Genomic DNA, 13,957 nt, shown 5'->3' on the forward strand with positions numbered 1-13,957 from the left:
AGTACAATTTGGGCTTTTGGAGTTTCACAGAACTTGAAATGAACTTCTGTTTCTCCTCTTTTGCCTACAGCCTTAGTTTTTCCTCTCATAAGTATTCTTGAGGCTTTCAAATGTATAGGTTCTCTGCCAAGCATATTTGCATGTGTATGAATAATATTTTAGACCTGATTTTTAGCCCTAGCGTGCCTATGGATTCCAGCAGGAGAAGCTGTGTTGTGGACAAATGGTGAGCGTTAGGTAATTTTTGAGGCTAGGGCACCTGCCTCTGCCTAAAACAACTACGCTTTGAATACACTCCTGGAAAATGTGGGCGGTAAGAGTGCTGACAGGGACCACTTGGCACTTGCTAGTGATAGTTGCTGCCAGGTCTGTTCTGTTCCTTCTTGGAGTGGTTTTTGCCCTTAAGAAGGTTAGGTGGTGGGATGATTAATCAAGTGTTCGATTACCTAGTGCATTATTAACTCTATATTGTTTCTTCTAGGTCCTTGTGTTAAAAACCTAAAATGTCCTTTCCTTAGACCATTGGTTCCTCAACCTTCCTAATGCTGCTACCCTTTCATACAGTTCCTTATGTGGTGACCCCCATCCCAACCATAACATTATTTTTGTTGCTAATTCATCATTGTCATTCTGCTACTGTTATGAGTTGGATGATCCCTGTGAAAGGGTTGTTCGACTTCTAAAGGGGTCGCAACCCACAGGTTGAGAGCCGCTGCCTTAGGACGTCTGGCTTGTTTCATCAAACATTGACTTTGAGAATATGTAAATGTGTGTCTGTGTAGTCTGTATATGTACCACTGTGTCAGGTAGTAGCATAAAAGCATAAATTAGGACTAGGCTTTGGAAGATGAGTGAGAAATACAATAAGTATTGGGTGAAGGGTGGGGAGAAGTAACATTTATGAAAGCATTATCGTAGGCACATTATGTGTTGTCTTTAGTCCGTTCACCCTGCACTTCCTAGGGGGAGAAACCGAGGCTCAGAGAGACTGAGTAGCATGCCCTCGGCCACATAGTTGGGATGATGACCCATCCCGCGGGTCATCTAACAACGTGGATACCTGAAAAAGGGAGTGGGAGTGAAGAGGGGCAAGAGACGCAAGAAATGGAGGCAAGACAGGAGTCTGATCAAGCCTCGTTTATTGAGCAGAAGGCAGAGGCCTAAATACCCAATGGTGGGCAGGTAACATTACATCATATGCTAATAAAGTGTAACGGGTAGTATCCAATAATCATACAGCTACAATGTGGAAGAAATGATAGGCATCAGTCCTCAAACAGGTCTGCATGTAAATGAGGTGCACTTGAACGGTCCACATGCAAATGAGGTGCACTTGGCTGCCTGGCAGAGGTGTCCAATGAGCATGGCAGCTGCCTGCCACCGAGCACCAATCATCACAAAGGCCAAACTCAGGCAGGACAATAGGCCAGGGAACATCCGGGAGTGGGAAGCTTAAGGACAGCGGACGGCGCAGGCCATGGGCTGAGGGACGTGCAGACTCCCACAGGATGAGGAAAAGCTAAGTTTCAAGCCTAGTCATTTGGACTCTAAGCCCACCTCTTATATTAAAAATTAGAACACATGGGGAGTAGTTAGGGTTGGCTTCTTGGAAGAGGAGGGAGATTGTTTTAGGCTGAGAACGAATAGGGAAGAAACATGTGATTTAGGGTTTTTTCAAAAAGACTGAGTAGACTAGTTAGATGGGGAGAAGGTGTAAGGTTGCAGTGCAATTGTACAGGAGTTTGATGACCTAAGGCATTTTGCCTTTGTTACTTGAAGTTGTGAAATGGTGATGAAAATGGTAAAATGCAAGTGTAACAGAAAAGTGGGAAATGATGAGCAAGTTAAATGCGAGGCACGTGAATTACTGCGGAGGAAGGGGGTGCTGTAGGCAGGCTTCTCATTTGGTGGCCTGCATGGAAGAAGAGTTGTCAAGGCTACGTCAGTGTACATAAATTCGGTCATATCTGCGTTTTAACCAAATAGGTGATACCTTTAGTGACACCTAGGAAAGAAGAGAAACTAGGGAGTCTGGTGGCATAGTTACGCATTGGGCTGTTAGCATCAAGGCCAGCAGTTTGAAATCACTAGCCACTCTGGGATTCGCAGTCTCAGGAACTCACTGGTCTACCTTGTTCTGTAGGGCCGCGATGAGAGGGCCTCCACTCGAGGCACTGAGTTTGTTTGGTGAAAGAGATGAAGGTGTGGGTAGTTTGTTTGTTTGACCTTGTTGAGCCCATGGTAAGTAGCTCTTGGAATGTCCAGCAGTCAGAAAAGGCCACACTAATGTGGGGAATAGAGGTTGGAGTTGATGATGCTGTTTGACCAACCTTTGTTGGAAAGGGTGTAGGTGACCTTTTGAGAAGCTGGGTTGTGGGGACCTGGAGAGGCTTTTCAAAGAGAAAATGCATGCAGATGGAAGCACATCAGAATGAGAAGCCCTTTGAATGAATGTCTACAATAGGTTGACTTCAGGTTTTATGAAACTTTACCCCTTGTGTAATTTTTTTTCCTGTTTATATTTTTTCTCCTTTTTAATTTTTTAAAATCATTTTATTAGGGGCTATTACAGCCCTCATAACATTCGATACATCAATTACATCGAGCCTATTTGTACATATGTTGCCATCATCATTTTCTAAACATTTACTTTCTATTTGAGCCCTTGGGATCTTGTGTAATTTTTTAAATGAATGTTTCAAATTGTTTATTGTGTTAAGTACCTATATACTCGAGTATAAGCTGACCCGAAATTTTCAAACTAAAATTTTCAAAATTTTAGTTTTAAAATTTCAGGTCCACATACTCGAATATATTTATATATATAGTATATAAATATAGCTAGAAAAACATTGGTCCACATACTCGAATATATATATATATATAGTATATAAATATAGCTAGAAAAACATTGCCCAGTTCAGCAATCTCACATGTACCATTACATTTATAATTCAACTGATTCATCATCTTGGAAAGTATTTCCAGTATAATTTTTGACCAAGCATTTTCACTTGGAAAAATACATGAAGCTTTGGTCTCATAGGTCAGTTGTAACATTGGGAGCAACTCTGTAATTTCCCCCAGCGTTTTCTGACCTCTAGACCTGGTAACTGTAGATTGGTGACAAAACCTCCCTGTGATGACTCCTTTAGACCACTGTTCCTTAGCTTTAGCACTCTTGACATTTGGGGCCGAGAGTCTAATAGGGGAAGGGGGTGATGCTCCAAGCACTGTAGGTTCAACAGAGTCATTGTCTCTTATCCCCCAAATAACAGTAGAAACTTGAAACTCCTCACTTGAAACTTGATCCTTGGTTCATACCACCTTATAGTATAATTTGTTCCCAGTTTTCCAGGAGCACTTGATCTGCTTGTTTACTTCACCCCCTTTTTCCTATCTGAGAAGACAAGTGCCTGGGTTGTAGCAGAAGGAAGGAAGCCCAGGATGAGCACCCAGAGACCTACGCTTTCCACAGACCAGCAAGTGATCTCGTTACTTCCGAGCCTTTTCCTTCAATGAGGAGGCTCCAAACTGTTCATGGAAAAACCCCATCCTCTTAAGAACTTGTGTTTTCCACAAACGTTTTGAAGCCGCCTCATACTTGACAGGCATCAGAAGCACACTATTTGGGTGGTGTGTCTCGAGGACAAGCATTTGGAGATGTCTGTGCTCCTCCCGTGGCAGCGATTTCTCAGCATGGTTTTTCCATTTGGCAGATTCTAACTCATCCTCCAGTTGCCCCAGCCTCCTCTGCGCTCCTTCATGTTGCATGGAGCTCTGTGATAGCCCTATTGCATCACAGTTAGAGATGTTCACGTTTATCGATAGCTCTGTGACCATTTATATTATTTATAATGCATTGCGCCATCGGTATCGATTTTCATGTTCAGATCTCCAGTTAGACCGGGTTACTCAAACACACGCATCGTATTCTACTTTGTTTGATAACTGAAATAGACACTGGACACTGGCTGACGTCTGCTAGGTGTTCACCAGGCCATCCTTGGAAGGAAGGAGGAGGAGTGAGGTCTACATGCAGCTGCGAAGGAACTCTGCTCCCAAGTATCATAAGATGTCTGGAGAAGCGATTACTAGTCTGCAGAGTCTTAGAAAAGGCCAGTAACAGACCTTGGAAACTGGCAAAGACTGTCAGCTCGGGCTTTCTTATTTCGACTTCATTTGCGGTCTTGCATTCTTTTGCATTATGCGAAATGGGTGGCTTTGGCTTGTAAAGGCAAGCTCTTTATTAGAAAAGGTGGGGAACGTTTTCTATTTCCAGTCAATTTCCTTAAGATTAAAAAAAAATGGAAACAGATGGTTTTTAATCTATGTTTTGAGAAAAGCTTTTACTCCATAAGTAATGAGTGAAATGTGATAACAGTTGTATGAGCCCCTAATAAAATGTTAAAAAAAAAAAAAAGAAATGAGTAAAAATCCAAAGCAGCAGAATGTGAAACTGGCCAGAAAAGATAATAACCCAAAACCACAGAATGGTGAGCCTCGGAGGATTGTGGGAATACAGTAACCTGGGGGTTTGGGAGATGATTTGAGATAGAAATTCTGGAATGGAGGGAGCAGGTGGAGGCTGAAATTCCTACTACTAATAAGCAAATCTGGTCTCAGAACTTGAGATATACTAGTTAAGATACATTTTAATAATTCCACATTGCGGAGAGTGGGGGAGTTAAATCCCTATGTTTAAAAATTCTATACTGTACATATCCCTATTTTGCTATTTGCTTTTTAAAAATGATTATAGTTTAATCATGTGTACTAGGCCTCTGTGGGTGGTAATAACTCCCAAAATGAAAAGCTTTACAAAAAATATTAATTTCTAGATCCCGTTTTGTGTTTTCCAGCGACTGTGAGTCAGAATCTCGAGGCAGAGTTCTGGGGAAGAGAGCAAGAGAAACATGGTGCAAAGGAGTGGGAGGCCTTTGCTCTGATCTGATGCATGGTGAACTCACTTACACGACGTTGGCGAGAGCAGCTCGCGTGGCCAAGCCTGGAGTGCTGGCGAGGGAGGCCAGATTGTCCGTCTGTGAGAGCTCTGCTGGCCACGAGGCCAATAGTACAAATTTACTAGTGAGCGCTTCAAAAAGTCTGTGGGAAAAAGACTTTTTTAAAAGTTTAGTTTATTTTTAATAGTTTTATTAGGGGCTCATACACCTATTGTCTTTTTAACTGCAATAATGACTGTATTAAAATGAAGATGTCAAGAGAAGCAAAGATATGCAAAGGGTGAGGTTTGGAATCATGTAGCATCAAAGTCTAAAAAAGTAACCAGCATGCACTAAAGAGGGGACCCACGTGTTTTCCTCAGAACCAGTGTTAATGCTCATCCGTTAGTAAACTTTGAAACAGGAAGCTCGGTGACATCACTGGGTAGGCTTGACTCTTGGTTGCTCTGCTCAATTCACCATCTGTGCAAGATGCAGTGACTGTCTGGGAATGCCATTGCCTTTTAATTCCACTTACCCACAAGACCTTCAGAAGCTCGCCTTGGATAATCCTCCTGATGGTGGCTTTATGGGATTGAATTGTGTGTCATTGACCCCTCCCTCCCCTCCCCCGAAAATTATTGTATTCTAAATCCTGTTGTACTTGTGGTTATAATCCCATTTGGGAACAGGGTTTCCTTTACTGCGTTATTGAAGCAGTATTAGTGTATAGTGTGTTTAATCTATTTCTGAGATCTAAACGAGCAGGTTAAGCAAATAGAAACCTGGGGAGGTAGATGCCAGACCACATGAAGAACACCAGGGTCAAGGTTCAGTGGCTGAGAAGAGACAAGGGAGGCAGAGCGAGTCTTCCTGTGCCCTGAGTTTGGACTTGAAGCCTCCTTAGCTGTGAGCAAATAAGTTTCAGTTCATTAAAGCCACCCACCTGTGGCATCCATGATAGCATCACTAGATACAGATAAGAGCTCTCGACAAGGACTCCAGGACAGATAACCCCTCAGAAACAGTGATGGGAGTAGTGATTACCATGAGGGTGGAGAGAAGGAGGAGAAACGGGGGCAACTATCTACAATGATCAATGTATAACCCACCCCTCCGGGGGACAAACAACAGAAACATGGGCGAAGGGAGACAGTGGATGGTGTGAGATATGAAAATAATAGCAATTCATAATTTATCAGGGATCCATGAGGGTGGGACAGGGAGGGAACAAAGAGGAGCTATTACCAAGGGCTCAAGCAGAAAGAAAATGTTTTGAAAATGATGGCAACATGTACAAATGAGTTTGATATAATCGATGTAGGGATTGTTTAAACAGCTGTTAGAGCCCCCAATAAAGTGATTAAACAAACAAAAAAAGAGTTGGGGTTAATTGTTGTAAATAATTGCACCCAACAAGTAGTCTGTGCCCTTTACTTTTTTCCATTGAATGTTATTAGTGAAATACTTGGTCAGGTCTGATTTGTCATTTAAAATAACTTGTTAATGTTTCTGGCATCTGGATGGTGAGTCCATACATGATAGATAGGTTCTCCAGTGGTCTTGCGTCCGTATGATGAAATAATACAGATACGTTGCTTGTCAAGTTTGGTTTAGACTCATAGCAACCCCGTTGCATAGGGTAGAACTGCCCCAGAGGGCTGCTAATCTCTATGGAAGCAGACTGCCATGCCTTTCTCCTACGAAGCGGCTGGGGCTCAAACTGCCAACCATCCGGTTATCAGCCAAGCACTAAAGCACGGTGCCACCAGGGCTTCTACACGCTGGAGGTGTGTTTGCTTCCTCGCATCCAGGTAATGAAGGCCTGCTCTGTTTGCTTTGCATCAGCACAAGTCACCCCTTCATCTTCTACTTGATGTTGTCAGAATTGTCTCCCTGATCTCGGGTTGTTACTCACTCGTTGGGTCATCTTTGGGTGAGGGGGTGGGGTGGGAGGTAGCCCAGAGGAAAGCCAGGGTCCCGGACAGCCCTGGTAGAGATGCTTGACCTGGTTCCTCTCTCCTTGGGCGTAGTGTCGTTTGGCTTCTTCTTTGAACTGTTCTTTCGGGGTCATCCTCCTCCTTAAGAACTTGTTGCACCTGCTCTGTGCTTGGCAGAATCGCACCCAGGGCAGCAGGCCCAGGGGCCTTCCTGTTCCTCTGACCTTTTCCTGGAATTCCTCTCCCCCTTGAAGAGAAAGGCATGCAGTTCAAGGTGACCTGCTGCTGTTCGTTCTGCTGTGTATCGGCCTGTGCCCTTGGGCTCAGCAGCAAGAGATGGTCCTTGTTGGCTCCAAGGTTGGTTGTTACCCAGTCCCTCCCTGCCAGTTGTGTACTCAGATCAGAGTATATGTCGGGGTAGGAGGGGTAGGGAGGGGAGTTTGGGACATTTTCTACTTCTGAAGTCACCCTAACATCTGACCATGGTACCAAGCTCAGGGAACCTCAGGAACATGGGTCGATGATGCTTCATGATTATTTTTCCAGTGTTGCCTCCTCATTTATATCCAGTAGAAAATCTGACACATTTAGCATTTGGATGGCACAATTTCCTAATTTCCAATATGGACTTACAACTCCAGTCATTATTTCCACACTATTTCCTCCTCTTATTTTGCTCACATTTTTTTCTCTTCCCCTTCTCTAGGTTGTTTTGTATTAATATCTGCGGCGGGCGTGGGGGTTGGGGTATCTGGGAAGAGGGAGAAAACAAGCTTATGGTTAATTCACAGAGGTTATTTAGAAGTGTATGTTTTGGGTTTTTCAATTGACTGTCTTATTAATGTAAACATCATTTCCTGCTTATTGAGCCTTGGGGATTTTTCCAGATTTTTATCTTCGTTGCGGTCATGAACATCTTTGAAGCAGATTAAAAAAAGTTCCCATTTGAATTTATTCTTTGAGAATGTATTCAGTTTAGCTTGTTTAGGACATGCACACTCACTAAGCATCTTCTGTGTGCCTAGAACCAAGGAGGTAAATTAAGGCTGGCCAGGCATCTCGCGTACCCTTCTTCACCTCTGTAGAGGAGCCCTAGTGGCTTAGTGGGTTATGTGTTGCTGCTAAGCACAAGGTCAGCAGTTCAAAACCACCAGCAGGGCCTTGGGGAAAAAAGACGCAGCTTTCTACTCCCATAAAGAGTTCCAGCCTTGGAAACTTGGGGGCAGTTGCCCTACAGGGTCGCTGTGAGCCAGAAGAGACTTGACGGCAGTGAGTGGTTGGGGGTCTTCACGCCCATAACTGCTGGCTCTCAGGCTTTGACACCCTTGTCTGAAGCTAGAGACTCATGTTGTCCACATGCCCATAATAGCATGAGGAAAGAAAGAAATTAGATTATTTTAATACGGCTTTCCCCCCCCCTGAAATCCACATTGGTCTCTTTTCATAAAGTATATGCTTGATCTAATATAAGATTTTGCTGGTGGTTTGTTAATTTAATAGTTATTTTGTGGCTGGTTGGCCTTTGAACCAGAGGAGTTTCCTGAAACAGTCCAGGTTTGTATGTCTTTCTGTAATTAGGTTAAAAAAGTGGGGAGGGGGTGAAATGCTCTTATAGCTAAAAATCTAAATGGCAGAAATTGGTATTTGGGGGAAATGTAGTGCTGTCATCTATCAACTGTATAATTTTTTAACTCTTTCCAAGACTGCTGGAGAGAGCTCTGTTACACTAATCTCGTTAAGGCTCAGGCTGCAGGCTTTTTCTGCAGCAGCAGTTGTTGTCCACTGTGAACCGAGCGCCGTCGTCTGTAAGATGGTGAAGTGCTCTTCACTTCTGATTTCGGAGTATGTGTCCATAATGATTTCGTATCCACCATGTTCCACGTTCTGTTTAAGTGGTTCCGGATGTTAACCAATCTGATTCCATTACACCCATTTTCTACTTTGGAGAACTAGGGCATGGAGGTAAAGAAGCTCGCTCAAATAACACTGCAAGTGAACCATTCAGAAGGGAGCGGTCTGGCTCAGGGCTGTTGTGACAGGAGTCCCACAAGTGGGTGGCATGAATTCTCTCGGTTTGAGCGGCTACAAGTCTGCGTTCAGGATGCCCCTTCTAAGGGAAGCCTTTCTCTGTGGCTCCGGGAGAAGGGCCTGGTCTTCTTTTAGCATCTGTCGGCCCAGCATTCTTCGGATGTCTTCCTGTGTCTCGGCATCAACGTCCCCTGGACCTAGGGGTTCCCAGTGCAGCACTGTGAGTCCACAGGAGGTGTCCCACTCCCCGCTCTTTTTCGTGACAGTAGGGCCCCCTTCTCTGCTGGTATCTCGTTTAAGATAGAAGGTGGTGCAGGCCGGGCCTCAGAGAAACACCCCTTACATCAGGGGTTCTCAACCTGTGGGTCGCAACCCCTTTGGCAGTCGAACGACCCTTTGTCAGGGGTTGCCTAATTCATAACTAGCAAACTGACAGAGATGAAGTAGCAACGAAAATAATGTCATGGTTGGGGGTCACCACCACATGAGGAACCGTATGAAAAGGTCCCGGCACGAGGAAGGTGGAGAACCCCTGCCTTACATGGATCAGGGCTGTGGTCCTGTGTTTGAGAGTTGCATCTTGTCCTAACCCCCTGATCATGGTGAAGCTGGCCCCAGCACGCATGATGAGTCCACCGATACATAACTGCCAGCCAGAATCATGGCCCAACAAGTTGACACATATGTTAGGGCCAAGGGCAATTCATCGGCACCCCTTGGTCAGCCTCCAGCGGTACAGTGGTGAACAAGACAAGGTCTCCACTTGTATGGAATTTCTAGTCTAGTGGGGAGTCAGAAAGCAGTCAGCTCATTTGTAAAGATAAATGTCCAGGCAGTATTAAGTGCTGAGTGGAATGTAAAGCCAGGGTAGAGATGAGAGCATGGTGGAGGTGGGCATGGATACTTTCAGATTTTTGTGGCATGAGAAGATCTCTCTGAGCGGGTATCATGTGAGCAGAAACCTATTTGAAGAGGGATTCCAGCCACGTAGGAATCCGGGAGGAGACACATTCCAGGTGGAGGGAGTAACATGCAAGCATGTTGAGGCTAAGACGGGCCTGGCCAGTTCAGGGCCAAAGGGAAGCGCAGTGTAGCTGGAGTGGGATAAACAGTGGGGCGATGCCAGCAGTGAGGGCCAACTGTGCTGGGCCATGCAGGTGACATGATGACAGGGACAGGTGGTGGTGTGCACTGTTAGAACCCTCTAGCTGTAGGGTGGAGGACGGACTGCGGGCAGCCCGAATAAAGCAGGAGGCTTTTGTGCCAAGACAAGGAATGCCCTGGCTTCTGGAATCTTTGGTCTGGAACTCAGAACTCTTGGCCTAGCAAGCCCTGCTGCTGGACAACTCTAATGGGCAAAGGAGCCGGGCCACTCAGCTCTGTACCCCCTGCCCGTTCCCCTAAGGCTCATGGGGAACATATTTGGAGGGGAATCATTGCAGGAATAGCTTGTATTTTAAGACCATAGTGGGGAAGGTGAACTCACTCTGACTGACTGTGAAAGCAGAATTTTTGTGTTTACCCCAAAGGATTTATTTCTGGAGAATTGAGATGGAGTTGGGGGGGAGGATGAATTCTCTCTCTCTCTCTCTCTCTCGCACACACACACACACACACACACACACACACACCCGGATTAGGAACCAGAAACCTTCGCACTAGCTGGGATATGTTGAGCAGAGATTGTATTTGACCCCCTCTCCTCACGAGGTCGTCGTGAGGTGCAGTCGGGTAAGAATGAGGAAGCCTTGTGCACAGACATTTCGAAGGGAATCTGATGTGATAGCGTTACTGCTTGTGGAAATTTGGAGCTTGTGGGGTGAATCCTTTGCTCAGTACTATTCCACGTTACGCCCTAGAATCAGGCTGGGAGTGTTTCCCTCGCTGTGCAAGCCTACAAGGAAAGACTTTGGACTGTGTGACCAGATGGGACTGGCAGGCTCTTTCCCCCTTTGAGCCCCAGGAACTGATTGGAGGAGGGTGTAACTTCACACTCTGTGGCCAAGACGTATTAAAGCTGCTCCTTCCTGGAAGGCTGTTGGCCGAGGTCCCCAGAGCAGAGATAGGAAGAGTTGGCTTGGAGTCATTCCTAGAACTGGGGACAGATGGGCAGATAATGACACACACACACACAGCACACGTGTGCACAGAGATAAATAAGGCACAGCCTAGTCACTGGGGGCTCACACAGCTCACGGTTAAGAGATACATGTAAACAAATGATTAAAGGTATGGTCATTGTTGCACCCTTTTCAGAGAGCAGAGAAAGGAATAATTTTGTCAGGTGAAGGTTCAAGGAAGACTGGGGAGGATGGAGCTCTGAGCAGGGTCCTTTAAGTTATTTGGAGACCTCTCCATGAAAAAGGAGAGGGAGGATATTTTTAAAAAATCATTTTATTGGGGGCTCATGCAGCTCTTATCACAGTCCATCCATCCATCCATCCATTGTGTCAAGCACATTTGTACATTTGTTGCCATCGTCATTTTCAAAACATTTTCTTTCTACTTGAGGCCTTAGTATCAGCTCCTCATTTCCCCCCTTCCCTCCGTCAAGAACCCTTGATAATTTAAAAATTATTTTGTCATGTCTTCCATTGACCAATGTCCCCCTTCACCCACGTTTCTGTTCTGTCCCCCAGGGAGGGGGTTATATGTAGATCATTCTGATCAGTTTCCCTTGTCTCCCCCACCTTATCCTTACCCTCTTGGTATCGCTACTCTCATTATTGGTCTTGAAGGGTTTATCTGTCCTGGATTCCCTGTGTTTCCAGTGCTTATCTGTACCTGTGTACCTCTGGTCTAGCTGGATTTGTAAGGTAGAATTGGGATCATGATAGTGGGGAGGAGGAAGTATTAAAGAACTAGAGGAAAGTTGTATGTTTCATTGGTGCTATACTGCACCCTGACTGGCTCATCTCTTTCTTGTGACCCTTCTGTAAGGGGATGTCCAATTGTCTACAGATGGGCTTTGGGTCTCCACTCTGCACTCCCCCTCATTCACATTGATATGATTTTTTTCTGGGTCTTTGATGCCTGATATCTGATCCCATGGACACCTCAATTATCACACAGGCTGATATGTTGTTCCATGTGGGCTTTGTTGCTTCTCAGCTAGATGGCCGCTTGTTTACCTTCAAATCTTTAAGACCCCAGGTGCTATATCTTTTGATAACTGGGCACCATCAGCTTTCTTCACATTTCCTATGCACCCATTTTGTCTTCAGCGATCGTGTCGGGAAGGTGAGCATCATGGAATGCCAGGTTATTAGAACAAAGTGTTCTTGCGTTGAGGGAGGACTTGAGTGGAGGCCCGGTGTCCTTGATACCTAGCATAAATAGATGTACATAGATCTATTTCCGGGAGGAAGTTTCTAAGCAAAGATGAAGGCTGTGAAGCAGCATGGCACGTTCTGGGAACTGGTGCCGAGAGTGTACTCGGGGAAGGATGAGAAACATGACTGTTAAGATCACTTCAGGTGAGATTGTGGAGTGCAGCAGTCTGAGTTGATGGCTTGTCTGATTTAAAGATCTTGACTCCAGTCTTTTGTGTATGGGTTAGCCACCCATAGTGCTGTTGGGCCCAGTGAGCTGTCGTTGAGAAAGAGCAAGGTGGGTCCTTGCAGTGTTTAGAACGGTGTCGTTCTAAGGTCAGTTGAAAATATTTATTGAAATGACGAAGACACAATGGCCTCTGAGTCGCAGAGAAGATAATGTCTCTCATAGACCCCAGCACTGGGGTTTTGGTCGAGCCCTGGTGGTGGAATGGTTATGCGTTGGGCTGTGATCCACATGGTCGGCAGTTCAAAACCACCTGCATCTCTGAGGGAGAAAGACTGAGCTTCCTACTCCCATACACAGTTCCAGTCTCAGAAGCCCCCAGAGGGGTTGCTGTGAGTCAGCATTGACTTGATGGCAGTGGGTTTGGGCACCGCATGCTGTTGAGCAAGCATTCAGACTGCCCAGACACTGCTGTGGCAGCCCCTGTAGTCCTGTCCATCCTGAGAACAAGGATCTGACGGGTTCCTGGATCTGCTATGTAGACAGAAACATAGCTGAGAAGTGGAAGGAAGAAGAGGGGTCTACTGTCATGAGTGCATTTGGTGAAAACGGTCCCTTTTAGTAATTGCATGTAGGTAGGAGTATGTATACACATGTATAAAATGATCATCTGGGGATCTTGTTAAAATATAGATTCTGAATCATTATATCTGAAGGAGGTGTAAATTGTCAGCAGGACATCTAACTGGAATGAGCCCATTCAAAGCCTTGGAATAAATTTCTCTCAGAATGATAGCAACCTCTGTGATGACTGTCTCTGTGATGTGATGGTTAACGTGCTTTTCCCTTAATGTTCACCTGGTGGTGGTCTTGAACCTGTGCGGAGCCGAGTATGAGGATGGTGGAAGATAGTACATTTTCTGCCTCTCCAGAAACAATTTGTGTCTGTTGGTTTCTCTAGTGCTTGCTGGAGGAGAATCGACATGAATTTGGTATGTACCGCACTGTGATAGTTTCTCGTGCTCATGAAAGACATGTTCACGCAGGAAAGGTAAAGAGAGACTCCAATTTTTGAAGCCAGAATATGCTCTTGGTTCATTTATGTATTTAAGAATGCTGCTTGGTTTGGTCACACAAGCCTCACTTACTACTAATACTCTCCTGATGTGTGTTTTCATTACTTTTTACAATAGCTATTTTTCATTATTTTTAGGATCTCATTTTACCCAATGGTGGTACTCCGGCAGGCACTTCAAGTCCAGCTTCTTCATCTTCCCTTCTCAACAGACTGCAACTTGATGATGACATTGACGGTGAGACCAGAGATCTCTTCGTCACAGTTGATGATCCCAAGAAGCATGTGTGTACCATGGAGACCTATATCACATATCGGATCACCACCAAAGTAGGTCTTCTGTTATCCTCGGCCCGTGATGAAAGGTCTCGGAGGATTGGCCTTACGCCCAGCTTTGCTCTGATCCTCCCTTTTTGAAATTTCTAAATCATTTTATTGAGGGCTCGTGCAACTCTTATCTCCATCCATCCATC

General features: G+C 45.1%; 1 protein-coding gene across 1 annotated transcript in view; it reads left to right on the plus strand.

Annotated features, from left to right (window-relative positions):
• SNX30 (sorting nexin family member 30) overlaps window positions 1–13,957 on the plus strand; it is a 102,902-nt gene that overhangs the window by 35,104 nt on the left and 53,841 nt on the right. The window contains exon 2 of the mRNA XM_004710943.2: window positions 13,623–13,814. Coding sequence (XP_004711000.1) covers window positions 13,623–13,814 — 192 coding nt within the window. The remainder of the gene's footprint in view (window positions 1–13,622; window positions 13,815–13,957) is intronic.

This window comes from Echinops telfairi, unplaced genomic scaffold (assembly GCF_000313985.2).
Source record: "Echinops telfairi isolate 266 unplaced genomic scaffold, ASM31398v2 ScPeMD7_7410;HRSCAF=8448, whole genome shotgun sequence".
NCBI lineage: Eukaryota > Metazoa > Chordata > Mammalia > Afrosoricida > Tenrecidae > Echinops > Echinops telfairi.